Source organism: Diadema antillarum, unplaced genomic scaffold (assembly GCF_040938485.1).
Source record: "Diadema antillarum isolate AM-2024a unplaced genomic scaffold, OU_Dant_1.0 seq00001279_RagTag, whole genome shotgun sequence".
NCBI lineage: Eukaryota > Metazoa > Echinodermata > Echinoidea > Diadematoida > Diadematidae > Diadema > Diadema antillarum.
The window spans coordinates 856,983-872,598 of NW_027272059.1; the positions used below are offsets into that span (position 1 = coordinate 856,983).

General features: G+C 39.4%; 1 protein-coding gene across 1 annotated transcript; it reads right to left on the reverse strand.

Annotated features, from left to right (window-relative positions):
- Positions 1-1,563: 1,563 nt before the first annotated feature.
- LOC139745601 (uncharacterized) lies at positions 1,564-9,921 on the reverse strand. The gene is made up of 6 exons (XM_071655993.1): positions 9,820-9,921; positions 7,395-7,764; positions 6,852-6,901; positions 3,510-3,575; positions 2,697-2,780; positions 1,564-1,720 (listed from the first exon to the last, which is right to left on the reverse strand). The coding sequence occupies exons 2-6, from the start codon at positions 7,729-7,731 to the stop codon at positions 1,667-1,669; spliced, it is 591 nt and encodes a 196-aa protein (XP_071512094.1). The 5' UTR covers positions 7,732-7,764; positions 9,820-9,921; the 3' UTR covers positions 1,564-1,666.
- Positions 9,922-15,616: the final 5,695 nt, after the last annotated feature.

Genomic DNA, 15,616 nt, shown 5'->3' on the forward strand with positions numbered 1-15,616 from the left:
ATTGTATAGTTTCATCTTTTCTATATCTGGTAAATGTATTTCCTTAATCTCACTGGATTTCTACTCAAATTTCAAGGTTTACTGAAAGTGACAAAATGCTTCTATGAGAATTCTCACAAGCTACAACTAAAACTATGATGCTCCTAATTTGGTAACTAACATCACATGCATTGCTCTTTAAACAATATGAATCGTGCATATCCTACACACCACTGAAAAACAACAAACAAACCAAAAACAAACCTGTGCAGAAACTCATACATTTGTTAAGTCAGGCATTGACTATTGGTTGTACATAGAACACATTTGTATATCTCTTTTTATTCTGAAGATATGTGTACTGATATGATTTTAAAAAAAAGGGGGGGGGTATTAGAAACCTCATCCATGTGACTATTACCACCTATGGAGTATGCCTGTAATATAGAAGTTACCACAGTGGAAAATTTGCACAAACATTTTCATAAGAGCAGGTTATTTCAGTCATGAGAAGCCGAAACAAATAAAAACATGATTTTTTTTTCCCCATCTGGACAAATGAACAGAGTATCTCATGTCAAGTACGACTGTATGTACAGTCAACCTTGCATAAGTCAATCTCATATAAGCTGAAGAATTAGCTGAATCAAAGGAAAATCGTACACTGGATGAACATAAACGTGTTAATTCTCTTGTGTAAAGCAAAATTCATGCATTAAATCAAAAGTATTTTCTCTGTTCCCTTTAGATGCCACTTAAGCAAAGTTAACTTTATTTTGCTGTATCAAGTACTCTGTACACCAAGTTTCTTCTGTGTGCACTGAATTAACATGGATGAGAAAAGTTGGCAGCTACTTTGTACAAGGGAACCTTGTTATAATGAGAATCTAAAAACCGAGACAATTACCTTATTATATCAGGTTCTCACTATGTCAGGGTACAAAAACAAGAGTTGGAACCTACAAAATCACCTTGTTGAAAGAGGGTTTGTTATATCCAACCTCTTTATGAGGTTCCATTGTATCTGTGCATTTACAGCTAATTGCAAATTACCATGGAAGACCAAACAATTCTTTTTATAAACACACACTGATTAATTTAACATTAATAAGTAGAGTGTGAAGTGTGCATCTCTCTTCTTGGTATCAATGGTAATAAACACATTAAGGCATTCACGATTCTCATGGATTTGTTCATTATTCCCAGAATATATCATGTAAAGGAAATCCTACGACAAATCTGCACAAGAAATCTTGAAAATGAGAAGGGGGAAAAATACAGTTTTGTCAGTCTTATCATATGGAATGATATGTGATAATTCAGATTGAAAACTGCTAGCAGTAAGCATTATGATTCATTTGCAATTTTCGTGTGATACACATGCAATGGCTCACCATAACTTGTATACCATCAAACTTACTTCCAGCTGAACCTACTCCTGCTAAAATTTAGCTGGCTGTGGACGAATGAATAAAATAGTTGTTACATGCCGTAGGCAAAATCTAGACCTATACAAGTCTGAGAAATGACCCTCCCCCTCCGCCCCCCCCCCCCCCCAAAAAAAAACAAAACCCACCACAACAAACTTTGATCATCATCAGCGGATTATCATGTCTTGATGGCACTGTCAGCAAACTTGGGTAAAAAAGAAATAATCTTGGCAGAAACACAAGACACACAACTCTGTTTAATTCCTGGTAGAATTGAGGAAGTGGAGAAGCTGCTCTCGATTTTTGTCCCGCTGTAGAGGGAGACAAAGACAACAGAGGGACTGCTGAGATGAAAGTTACTGGAAACTGGTGAGGAAGCATGGAATACATAGCTAATTGTATTGGGTCACACCATAATCCATTGCGACACCTTGGCAGTGGTTTCAAACCATACTGCAATGCTGCACACTGGCACTGGTCTAACGGTCCCTGACCACTAAAATTAATCAATGTCAGACCAGTAGCTTTTCAGAACGGACCGCTAAAATATGGAAAAACTTACAGATTGTGTGGACAATGATATAAAATATAAAGGGAATTCCACAAAAATTCATTTTTTATGAAAATTGCACATTCCATCAACTTGATACTGACATATGTTAAGGGTAGAAATTATTACCCCTGCTTTCTGAAAACGGTTAGTCAAGTGCTCTTTCATTATGCTAGAAAAGTGAATTTTTGTGGAATTTTCTATATATTTTCTTTATATGGTTGTCCACACATACGTCATAACCTCTACAGTAGTAGTCTCCTCATCCAGCAGTTCCAACACCAAAACTTTGAAAATTCATAACTTTTGCATCGTTTATCCGATTTTCCTCAAACTTTCACTAATGTGTTCTACTAATGTTGCTGCTTTCACTCAATCCACATTGCTCTTTGGGTTTGGGTTCCCTTTAATGATCATACAATTCTATAAGGAATTCAATGTTTATTTGATGAAAATTGATTTTTAAATGGCTGAGATATCCATAACCAAAGTAAAACAAAGCGATCCTAACAAAAAGTGGGTCCCACCTTTTATTAGGATCACTTAGTTTGGGATATCTCAGCCATTTCAAAACCAATTTTCATCAAATAAACTTTGAATTTCCCTAGAATTATATGCTCTTTCATATTTCACAAGAGGTTTCTCATTATCTCCGAAAAATCATCATCAAAAAATGTTGGAAACCTGAAGCCCCACCTTGACTGAAACTGCACCTCCCCTTTAAAGTGAAAACTTACTGCTTTGTCTGAACTGCTCTTCTTCACCTTCATCTTGATCTTCTGGCCGGAGACTATACTTCTGCCTGTTTCTGGCTTCATGTACTATTGGTAAAAAAGGAAGGTTTTTTAGTGTGTAAAACACTGTAAATTCATTAAAATCAGACAGACACATGATATTCACCTTGATACCATATACCATAAAATGCAAGTGGAAACTTAGTGACATCATAACAAGAGTTTGGCATCTACCCTGTTAATGTGATTGTATATTTTGTCAATGCAAGTTGCATTAATTCTGGTTGGTGTTTAAAAATATGACAAAATGATGATTTACTTCTCTTTTATCATAAGAGATGATAACATACACTAATGAAGAAATGCTACTTGTTGGTAGCAAGTGATATTTTCATTCATAGTGACTAGGACCGCAAAAAATAAGTCTTGCCACTTGTCATTAACTTGTCTAAAGTAATTCAGCATGGTACACAGTACATGTAGAACTTTTGTTATCTGTAGAGTACCAGGTGTATGACAAAAAGTTTGGAACAGCGAAGGTGACGTAATGACTGCTCTCATTGATAGTTTGTCATGCCGCAGATTTAAATTCATATAGGTAACTTTTGTAACACAGAATCTGCATTCTCGCCAAATGACTAAATACAAGGTAAAATGAGGTTTGCATTTTCATTCACAATGCCATTACTGCAGTGCAATAGACATCAAGTCCTGCATGTGTATTATTAGCAGGTTTTTGTTGAGATCCTTCATTATCAGGAAAATCTCAGTCCAAATGATCTAGTTGCAACGTGACATAAACCTACACATACGCACCTGTGATAAGCGAACAGGTCCACTGTCATTTTTGCTATCTTTCTTCTTCTTTGTCTTCTTATGTTTCTGGTAAAGAGAGAAACACAATACCTTCATCATTCATATCTTTTGATTCAATATCTGTGCTCTACCAAAAGCACTTGATAACAAACTCACTGATACAGTTTGAAGTAGGTGTACACCTCTAGTTCTTACTGGAAAGGATATGAAGGCTGATAAAATATTACCGGTAAATGTTCACGAAGACCCATGTGGAAGATGCTTACTACGAGGATTTTTCACATTTTTGCCCCCGAACTGCCAAAAGCCGTATAAAAAAATCAGTTAACTGCATATGGCTGTCTCATGTGTGTGTGTGTGTGTGTGTGTGTGTGATATTTCTGCCGTGTGAATTGTGGAGGGAAGGGAAGGATAAGTGGTTATGCAAGTGATAAGGGCATGGGGTGGGGATATTTGGACTTGGGAAATAAAGGGGATGGGAGGAATGAAGGATGTCTGTTTGGTATTGGACTGGATTTAAAGGGGGAGTGGAGATGTGAATATTGAGGGTGTTTGATGTTTTGGATAGTTGTAAAGGTATAGTATTAGGAACGGTAGTTAGGAAAAATTGGTCTGGAGATGGGTTTTATTTCAGATACGATATACATGTACAGTCAACCTCGCATAAGTCAAATAATCACCTTAATGCTTTCCAAGTCCTCTTCTCTTTATATTCTATCGATTTTAATCCCTCATGAATTAAATCTTCTCTAAATCAACGCTATTTCTTCAGTCCAAATCGATTTGACTAAGGCAAGGTTGACTGTATTTCCACTTTTTTTTTTTTTTTTTTGGGGGGGGGGGCGGTAATTTGCTGTACTATTTTCATTTCATCTGTTACAACAAAAATGGAATGTGAGTCTCAATTGATACCTTTGTTCATTTCCATTCCCAAGTGCAGAAATGTTACTAAAGGAATTATTTTAGATACATTGCCTGGGAATACCAAATTGAATCGCTGTTAGAGTATAATTTGGATGGAAGTGAATAAATATTATTGGGGAAAAAAGTGATAGGCAAAAGTGTGTGTTTCTTTGTCTGGTTCATATCATCCCTGTATCAGCCAACTCTGCAATATAATGTCCATAAATACAGAACGATTTGCTTTACCCATGTAAAATCAAGTAAAATTTACTGCTTCTCTCAGTGAGTAAGGGTTGTTTCAAAACCCTAGATGAACTAAAGGGATAATTACATGGTCTACGTAAATACTGGTCGGTGACTGGCCATGATGCAATCGCATGACTAATGCAGCGAGGATAGAAATTGTTACACATATGGTATTGCCAACAGTGATGTCACTTCAAGTAACATAATTCCAGAATTCAACTGGCTGAAGACAGAATGAGTAATACACAACTTTGTAATCATCCACACTGGTGTGATTCTATGCTACAATGAAATTATGTGTTTTTAAATAGATCATGCAGAATAACAAATATTGCCTCAAATATTGTTGCAATATAACTCTTGTCATCAGTTTGTTCCTCGGGATTTTATATTTTTTTCCTTGAGAAAATATTTTCCTGAAGCCTGCAGCACTTCAGGAAAATATAATCTATTAAAAAAATATATAACTTCTGCAATGATGATAAGTGTAAATATATTACTGTGGGAATATGGACATTTCTGTATAAGGTTGTCAAAAGAAGAATGCAATAATGGTATGTTAAAAGACACCATAGTAGGGGAACACCTCAAGCTGCCAAACATAAATCAAAGTACAGCAAGACTAAGGACCTACTGTTCACTGGTCCATGATGAGACCAAATCACTAAGTTTAGCTGTGGGGCTTTAGTAATCCCACACTGAAATAAAGCAGTCCCGAGATAATGATAATCCCTTTTGTTCATCAGGTTAAGAGATTTGCACTCAGTAAATTTTGTATTTATATCAAACATTGAGTATCATAAATATATCTTTATAATTAATGTGCATGTTCTGAAAATGATACACGCATATGAAGGGATATGTGATAGTTTGGTCAGTGGTTAGTCTCTAGCTTGGAAAATGCTTACTTTGAGAAAAGACATATGGCCATGCTGGAGAACGACAACACAGGATGAGCCATGCAGGCTGCTGATTGGAGAGCAGAATTTCATGTATTGGCTACATTGAGGTATGTACGATAAGTATTGCAGTTTGTTATTATTTGCTAATTTATCATTTGGAAAGTTAATGCTTTGTTGTTTGATTCATTTGATTCATGGACAATGATCAAATTGTTTCATAGCACACATTTAATGCTGGACAATGGCAAATGATGAAGTCATGACATTATGCATCAATGGTACGGGCAAATAGAAACAGTGCTCAGTGTTTAAGACTGTTCTTTTTTGTTCTTTGCAGAGGTTTTCTTCTCTCCCATTTTCTTCTCTACACCCGTTTCCTTCTTTCTGGATGTTGAGACGGTATTCAGTTATTACAGCCATGATAAATCCTGTTCAACCATACAATCATAAGTCTTGGTGTTTTCTTTGGTAGTGCTTATCTTGACATACAACCCCTTTCCAAGCTACATTATGCCTCTAAAAAGGCAATATCTGTATTATGTCAAGCTTTAAAAGACAAGTTCACCTTCATAAACATAAGGATTGAGAGAATGCAACAATATTAGTAGAACACATCAGTGAAAGTTTGAGGAAAATTGGACAATCGATGCAAAAGTTATGAATTTTTAAAATTTTTGTGTTGGAACCGCTGGATGAGGAGACTACTACAGCTTGTGAGTCATATGCGTTCAACAGTATAAAGAAAATGTAAAAGAAAATTCAACATATTTTCACTTTTTTCGCATAATAAAAGAGCTCTTGACTTGCCTCTTTCTAAAGGCAGGGGGAATAATATTGCCCATAACATTTGTCGGTAACGAGTCAGGGGAATGTGTACTTTTTTCAAAAGATGGAATTTTGTGAAATTCTCTTTACATTTTCCTTATATTGTTGTACGCAAGTTATTCATACACTGCAGTAGTCTTCTCATCCAGCAGTTGCTGCACAAAAATTTTAAAAATTCATAACTTTTGAACGGATTGTCTGATTTTCCTCAAACTTTCAATGATGTGTTCTACTAATATTGCTACATTCTCTCAATCCTTATGTTTATAAAGGTGAACTTGTCCTTTAACCAGTGTACTTATCACACACATATGTCTTCACAGTTCCTGTAATCCAAAACAAAGTGTACACACAAAACATGTTGTAAATAACAATGGAAAGCAACACAAGCATTCCAAAATGAAAATTTTGCAATAGGGAGTAATTCAAAAAATGAAAAGAGGTTTCAGATTATTTTGACACATACCTTCTCTTTTTTCTTTTCTCGCTTTCGTTTCTTCTTTTTCCTCTGCTTCTCTGTAAATGTTAAGGATTAAAGGCAATAATAAAAAATTCCTGTAAACATGAAGAGTAATGCTTATACAGAATTTTCAGAGTGCAAGTCAATATCTATTTTAATCTAAGCTTTTCAACGTTAAGTGACTAGATGGCCAAAAGCAATGACTACACTTGCAATTAGATCTTACCAGTGCCCTTGCCACCCCCAAACACAGCGTATGTGCAAGCTGTTGTTGGACAGTGGATTACCCAAATACATCTTCTGCATATGTTTCTTCAGTACAGAAGACCTGCAACGTGTTTGCTGATTTACTTCGTTCACTTGGCTCACCCTCAATTACGTCATTACTGTATCATGAGAGTATAGTTACCTTGCACACACTGTTACATTCCTCAAAGGCTGATCACAAAAAAAGAAAAGAAAAAAGAAAAGGAGACAAGTGAAAGTAACAGGTTGGAATATTAATAACAGTCAATGAAAATCTACCACATATGTAGGTGCATATTATACCTATACTAGAGTCACTTGTAGAACTGTCCGAATCACTTGTTCCCGAGGTTGAATCACTACTGCTGCTCTCTGATGAATATTTTGTCTTTTTCTTCTTTTTATGTCTCCTCTTGGCTACATCCTCCCTTTCACGAGAAGCGGAAGAAGGCGACGAACTGGAGCTTCTGGATCTATGCCTCTTACGATTCTTTGACCTATGCCTACTTGAGTCTCGTGAGTGACTGGATTTCCTTTTCTCTATGTGTCTGTCTCTGCGGTCATGATCATCATCACTGCTGCTATCAGTTGAATAGTCAGATGAAGAAGACCTGTGATGCTTCTTTTTCTTGCTGCTCATGATAATTTCATGTCCTCAAGAGGTTCTCTGAAACTAAGGAAAAATAAATCATAAAATTATGGAAAGGAAGTTGAATTAGTCCATGTCGCACGTAAGCCATTATCGCGAGAAAGAATCTTAGTCATGCTTTCCCATTTTGCTTCCTGTGAGAAAGTAAATAGGGTCCCAAATCATTTCAGTCTATGAAAAAATACTCACAATGAACACAGCTGTTGCAAAATTCTTGTTGTATGGAAGCAATTTTGGAGTGCAATGGATGAGAAATAAAAAACAACATCACAAATGCATTCAGTTAGACTGCTAAATAAATACAGAACCAATAATTTGCAAGCTTAAATGTATTGGTTCGGAATCAAATGTTTGACAGTTTCATAGTGTTAGCCATGCCTCCTGCAAATGAACCTCCACAGCATACTCACTACAAAGCTATTCAGACTTGAAATCCACCTGCAATGGCATAAAGTGTGACTTCACACTCTCATCGTGAAAGTTATGAAATGTGTTTCAACCTCCTTCCTTCACATCAGCACATCAGCACTAAGCATCCCTTCCAATAAACACTCAGATGATTTTTTTTTTCTTGTACTGCTATCTATATGATCATGAAACATTTTCTGATACATTGTAAAACATGCTTAATTTCATGTATACAATGTACTTATATGTTTCATTATTGTGCTTTCTACAATGTTGATGTGAATACAACTTTTGAACTCTCAATGTTTGTAGAATTGAACCAAGTCTTAGGCTTTAACAGGGTGTCTAACATTGCATTTCGCACTCTCCTTGAAGGCAAAATAAATCAGACACAATACTGCATGCACAAAGTTTACTGTTTTCATTATTTGCATATTTTTTTGTTTGCTGACTTATAATAAAATTTTGAGACATCGAGTTAAAAAGTGCCAGTCCAAAGGACTCTGTTACAAGAGGGAGCACCTTATTTGGTATTCTGTCTGAATATTAGTAGGGGCCTACCGGGTGCTCCTATTAATGGGTGAAGAAAGCTTACTAAGTTAAAGACTGCTCAGCACTAGTGACGTAGTGTATGTACACTAGTGCCGACTGCTATCTTGTGAGGAATTTGTGGGTATAGTACTTTGGGGAGGGTTGGGGCATTTTGTGCAAATAAGGAATACATACAATGACAATGTATACACTGTACATTGCACATACTTGCCACATAATAAACATGGAACTTGAATGAACTGATCCTTTAGATTGTCTGTTTTAAATAAATAGTGGCATTTACTCCTACAAGATTAGTCATCAACTAAGATTTTGTTTTTCATGGGGAAGAGGGTGAAACGGGAACAGTTGAGTTCTTGCCGTGGACTAAGTTCTGGACAATTCTTGACATAAATTGGACTGACAAGCCAAACCATTGAATAAGCAAACAAGAAACGGTCTGTTAATCATCCCAGGAAATTAAAACTTAGCTATCTTTTTTTTTCTTAAAACTTCAGAAGGAAAGCAAATTGAAGGAAAGGAACATTTTTTTTTTGGTGGTGCATAAAGTCCAGAGTGGGATGGCCATGCCATGTGAGGCCAGATAAAATAAAAATACTTACAGTTGCTGCCATGATCGGATGACATCTTTTCGACTTACACATGTATTTTCCTAAATGTGTTCACCTAGATAGTGCCAAAATTCACTGATGAACTGGTGTTAATCAAAGAAGACTGAACAGTGCACACACTGAAACAAGCAGATATTACCACAAACACAATACCAGCGCTATAGCTAGGCCTATGGCTATGGTAACCCCGTCGCGGGGCGCTGTAACACAGTACGGTACGTATTTGTCCGTATGGGGTCGCTGCTATGGTAAGGCCTATGGATCACTGTCTACAGAATTCGGAAGACAAGCTAGCAAGCAGGCTCACAGCAACATGAGTAAGATCAGATGGGACTACAGAAAGCAAAATTCGCTAGCGACGCACTGACATAGTCGCAACTCGCCCTTACCCTGACCACAATTTTTAGAGTTGTTGGGTCATGGAACTGTAGTGGACATGTAATGTCGGCACAGCACAAGTAGAATCGATACCTAAAACAAAAACAACATCGCAGGAAGCAGTACATACCTCTACCTTTTGCCTTCGTGTGGTCCCTTTTCGTAGCTTTTATTTCAGCTTGATGCGGATTTTAATATGTGCGTTGAGCAACGTCAATGATCTTTATATGTATATGTACGTACATGTATGTGTACTAATATGTGTATGGGATATTTGGTATCACACCCACAGTATAATCAAATGGTTGTTGCAGCATGCACTCACGCGCGGTATCGGTACACTACTGTATGCGATGCGATATGATGATGAGTGATGTAGACAGAAATAAATGATCCGTCTGTCGGGTGTTGTATCGTGGGTTACAAGTAACAAAACTTAGGACTGCAAATAAGGAAGGAACAAAAAAGGAGTCTTTTATTTTTTGTTTGACGTTATCGCTGTGGGGATCCGTGAGGCCAGACGCAGTCTCCGCGGAACATATCCCCGACGACCAGATACAGACCGATCTTTCGGTCAAATGATGATGATGATGATGATGATGAGTGAGTCGAACCACCAGTCATATGTGTTTATATCATTCTCTCTCTTCCTTCTGTAAAGGCATCTATTAATGTATATATATACACACACACATAGATACATGTATGTAGGCCTATGTATAAATGAAAAGATGCAGATTCCATGTATAATCACACGAAAATTATTGATGTTTTTCTTTCTTCCTTCCTTCCTTCCTTTCTTTCTTTCTTTCTTTAATTCTTTTTTTTTCTTCTTCTTCTCCTCCTCCTTCTTCTGGTTAAGTCTGCCTCCTTTAACAAGCTGAAGAGTCATGATCGTATTCATAATCATGAGCACCAGTTAATCACTATTTGCTTTGATGTTTTGTTTACAGAAAAAAAAGACAACGATATAGGCCTGCATACTGTACGCTATAGGGCCTATATTACAGGATTATTCTCGATTGTAACTCTCTTTGGTCTATACGGTAGGCAATTTGTATTTCATTTTCTTTTCCTCCTTTCTGATCCTCCCCAATTCATGAGTCTCTCTTGTTTGTAAGTAATGAACGAGATGAATGGAGAAATGTATACCAAAATACATGTTTCATCCAAGCAAAGGTAGAGAAATATGAAAAAATAATGAGACATTATGCAATTGCCAAGAAGGAAAGGGCTAATACATATATACATATATATATATATATATATATATATATATGTCACCGACGGGACAAATAGGCGTCCACTCGGTATTTAAGTAAATACAAAAGAAATATAAATATCAAAGTGGGAGAGCAATTCTAAATCTGTTGTTCAAATAAGAAGACTGGGGGAGAAAGAACGACGCATTATTAGCAGTTCTTTTAAATTGAATAGTAAATTTGTTTATTCATTCATTTTTTAGATCTGAATAACAATTACAAAACAATACATTTTTTTGGAATACAAGAATACAAAGAATGAAATTAAAATTTAAACCTAAAACAACGCAACACTGTGTTCAAGGTGAAGAGCTAAACCATAAGAGCTACACCATCTTCATCGTGATCCACTCAGGCGTTAAAACAGGAGACAGACAACAAAGTCCTGACAAACTCCGTGATGGAGAGAGTATGCCTCAGCCACCGATATTAACTGGTGTTAAATGTGGATAAATTATCCACAAAACAAGCGAGAGTGCGGGGTGTCCGGTAACGTTGGACTCGGATCAGCTCAGTGGATGAAAGCGTTCTTTTGTTATGATTTCTTCTATGGCAACAACAAACAATTGCGCATGCGCATTAACAAAAATACACAGAAATAAGCATTAGTAAAGGGGGCACACGTGTTGAAATATTTTGTATCATAACACTCACCCGCGCTTTAAAATTATTGTTGTCCTCAACAATAAGTGAAATTAGACCAATATGAATTAGATGAACAACGTTATTACGGGATTAATGTGACAAACATACTAGCCTGCATTAGACACTGAGGTGGAGTGCTCGCTTCCATAGCGTTGTGGTTTCCTCCTCGTTCTTGTTGAGCCTCGACATTTTTCTAGAGTCTGCGCCGCTTCCTCGACCACAAGTTCCTCTTCCTCGTCATCACTTGAGAACGTGCAGGCAGTAAGTAGATTTCGATGGACCGTTTTGCAATTGCCTTCGTCGTTACGTATGACATAAACGTCCTGTTGTGGCATTCTACTTTCTACAGTCCATGGAGTTGCCAGCCACCTGTCTGCGAGTTTCTGCCTACCAATAATGGCTTTATTGGCTAATAAAACTCTGTCACCTTTGCAAAATGGTGCTTCTCTCGCTGCAGTGTCGTAGATCCCTTTCATTTTCTTGCGGGCAGTGTCCGCTTGTTTCTCGGCAGTGCGATAAGCTTCCCGTAGCGTGTTGTGTAGATCGCCAACATAGGCTGATACTTCCTGGGGCTCGTCTTCATCAACATCGTCGTTTCCAGCCATGAGATCGAGAGGAATGCGAGGCTCACGCCCAAACATCAGGAAGAATGGCGAGTAACCGGTACATGAATGCCTTGTGGAATTGTAGGCATGTGTCATTGACTCCACATATTCTTTCCAGTTAGGCTTCTGTGAAGGTTCTAGTGTTCCAAGCATGTTTAGGAGAGTTCCGTTGAACCTCTCAGTCATTCCATTCCCCTGGGGATGATATGGAGTGGTTCTCCTCTTCTCCATGCCAAGGACTTCGCAAAGTTCCTTTATTACAGCTGCCTCGAAACACCTGCCCTGGTCGCTGTGAATGCGTTCTGGTATGCCATAATGTACAATGTATCTACTCCAAAGTGTCTTTGCAACAGTTGATGCCGTCTGATCCCTGGTGGGGAAGGCTTGTGCGTGTCGGGTGAAGTGATCAGTTATCACCAAGATGTTTTCTAGTCCACCTCTTGACGACTCCACGCTTAGGAAATCAAGGCAAACCAGTTCAAGTGGTCTCGTACTCTTGATCGGCATCAGTGGGGCTCTCGATTTGCATTCCTTAGTCTTCCTGACAGTGCATCTTCGACATCGTGAGATATATTGTTGGACAACAGATTTCATACCTGGATAGAAGAATCTGTCTTGCATGAGAGCCAGTGTCCGCTCAACACCAAGGTGGCCCATATCTCGATGTGCTCTATGCAGTGTCTTCTTCCTCATGCCCTTCGGCAGAACCAACAGCTTGTGGTCATCCGGCCTGACATACCATAGTACTCCCTCTTCACAAATCTCTAGACGATTCCAATGACGAACCAGCATCCTCACAGGGACCTTTTCCTCCTTCAGTTCCCGTGATTTGGGTTTGTTGCGCGTCTGAAGCAGCTCAATGACGCGCTGTATAGTCGTATCTTGTCTTTGACATTGGGCGATTTCACAGAGGGACATGCCTGGAACCACCGTTGAAGCCTCTTCCTCTGCATCACGCACTTCCATGGCATTGACTTGAACAACTTTTACTGGCGACGGGTCCTCTTCTGTGCGAGTGGTTCCTGAACAAGAGAGATCCAGCGTCCTTCTAACATCCTCTGACGAGAGTCTTGAAAGACTGTCAGCATTATCATTTGACTTTCCTGGTCGGTACTTGATATCGAGGTTACATTGAGCCAGATCATTCACCCAGCGTTGACCGTGCGCATCGAGGCGTGCCTTTCCGAGCACATACGTTAGAGGATTATTGTCTGTCACTGCAGTCACCTTCCTACCAAGAACGTAGTCTCGAAACTTCACGGTTGCCGCCCAGTGTAGCGCTTTGAATTCCAGCTTGTGTGCTGGATACCTTGCCTCTCCGGGTGATAAGCTTCTGCTGGCGTAAGCAATCACTCGCTCCTTCCCGTCCTGTTCCTGCGCTAAGACTGCTCCTAGACCAGATATGGATGCATCAGTCTGTAGAATAAAAGGCAGTTCAAAGTCAGGATATGCAAGAATTGGAGCCGATATCAAAGTCTCCTTCAGACATTGAAACGCTTCTTGACATTGCGGTGTCCAGACATCTGCTACGGCTGATCGTTTGCCTGGTTTCACCTTGCTTCCAACCAGAGCGAACAATGGATTAGCCTTCTTAGCATAGTCTCGAATGAAGCGTCTATAGTATCCTGTAAAGCCGAGGAAACTTCTGACTTCCTTCTTCGTCTTGGGAATAGGCCAGTCTTTCACGGCTGCGATCTTTTCCGGGTCGGTAGCTACGCCTTCCTCTGAAACGACATGCCCGAGGTACTTCACTTCTTTCCTTAGAAAGTGACATTTACTTGGTTTCAGTTTGAGGCCATGCTGCCGCAACCGGGTGAAGACGTGCTCCAGTCTTTTCAAATGTTCCTCCAGAGTAGAACTAAAGATGATTACATCATCTAGGTAGATCAATAACTCGCTGAGATGCATGTCACCGAATACCGTATTCATCAAGCGCTGAAAAGTCGCTGGGGCGTTCATCAGTCCAAAAGGCATTCTTGTGTATTCATACAGTCCCATTGGAGTAGTAAAGGCCGTCTTCTGCCGGTCCTTTTGTGCCACTTGGACTTGGAGATATCCTGACATCAGATCAAGGCTTGTGAAGTATTTAGCTTTGTGCAGCGCATCCAGGGATTCATCAATTCTGGGGAGGGGAAAGGCATCGCGAACTGTACGGGTATTCAATTTCCTGTAATCCACACAGAGCCGAATTCTACCGTCTTTCTTCCTGACGATAACGATCGGCGATGCAAAGGGACTTTTACTTGGTTTGATGATCCCGGCTGCTTGAAGCTCCTTCAAATGGTCCTTCACTTCACTGAAGTCAGATGGGGAAATTCGTCTGTAAGGCATACGAAAGGGGGTCGGATCAATAAGAGGGATGTCATGGACTATTGTGTCAGTACATCCAAAGTCTTCCGGGCCCTTGGAAAAGACATCTTCGTTTCTCTGCAACAGTTCCTCCAGTGCCTTCATTTCGGGAGGCGTCAGCTCACCAGTCGGTAGGTTCAAATCAGGAATCTGTGTCTTGACTTCTTGACTGAAAATATTCACCAATATCTCTTGAGGGGAGGCATAGTCTTCCAACTCATTTTCTTTGCCATCAGCTTCATTTTGGATCTCCGGCATTTGAGTTACAATTTCTAACTTCCCAAGTGGTGTATTTCTGTTCAAAGTCATTGTGTTTGCAGACATGTTAGACACTGTTACCGTCACCTTCTCGTTTTCGACAGGAGAGAATGTAGCATCTACTTTGATACCGTGCGAATCATAGCCCTCGACCAGAGCCATAAAACTGCGCCCACGTGTGCACTCTGGAGTACTGGCCCTGATTTCCATGCGCTGTCCTGGATTTATTGTTAGCGGTTTCTTTCCCTCAAACCGTATATCTCCAACGTATCCAGTCTCGTCAGCAAGATCAAGGCCATCACAGTTCAATACCTGGAACGCCAAGAAGTAGGGAGTCGACATCTCCTTTACTTTTCCCATGAAGTCCTTTCCGTACATCGTGTGAATTCTGTCACGGGATGCACGTAGAGCATTGGTGCCTAACAAGCAAGATACTTGTCCATCCTGTCCAATTCCTGGGACTACCAAAGCCGGCACTGATTTCACTTCAGTCCCGAGCATTTGAATGTCTAATAGGATGATACCGTCATGAGGAATGTCTTGACCTCCGGCTCCTTCTATTCTTACAGGACTTAACTGGATTTCTTGCTTCTGGAGGTGGGGGTTGCTTAAGACAAAGTCTTTTGTGATCGTCGTTACCTGAGAACCAGTGTCTAAGATAGCCGTACACGGTTGACCACAAATCATCACCGTAGTGCTGTTCACTGGTCCTATTAACGATTCACCATGGCCATGCTTCACCTCTCCTCCTTTAGGGCTGCGTTGCTCATATACTCCTACACCCACAGATCGCCCTTCATCTGCGGGT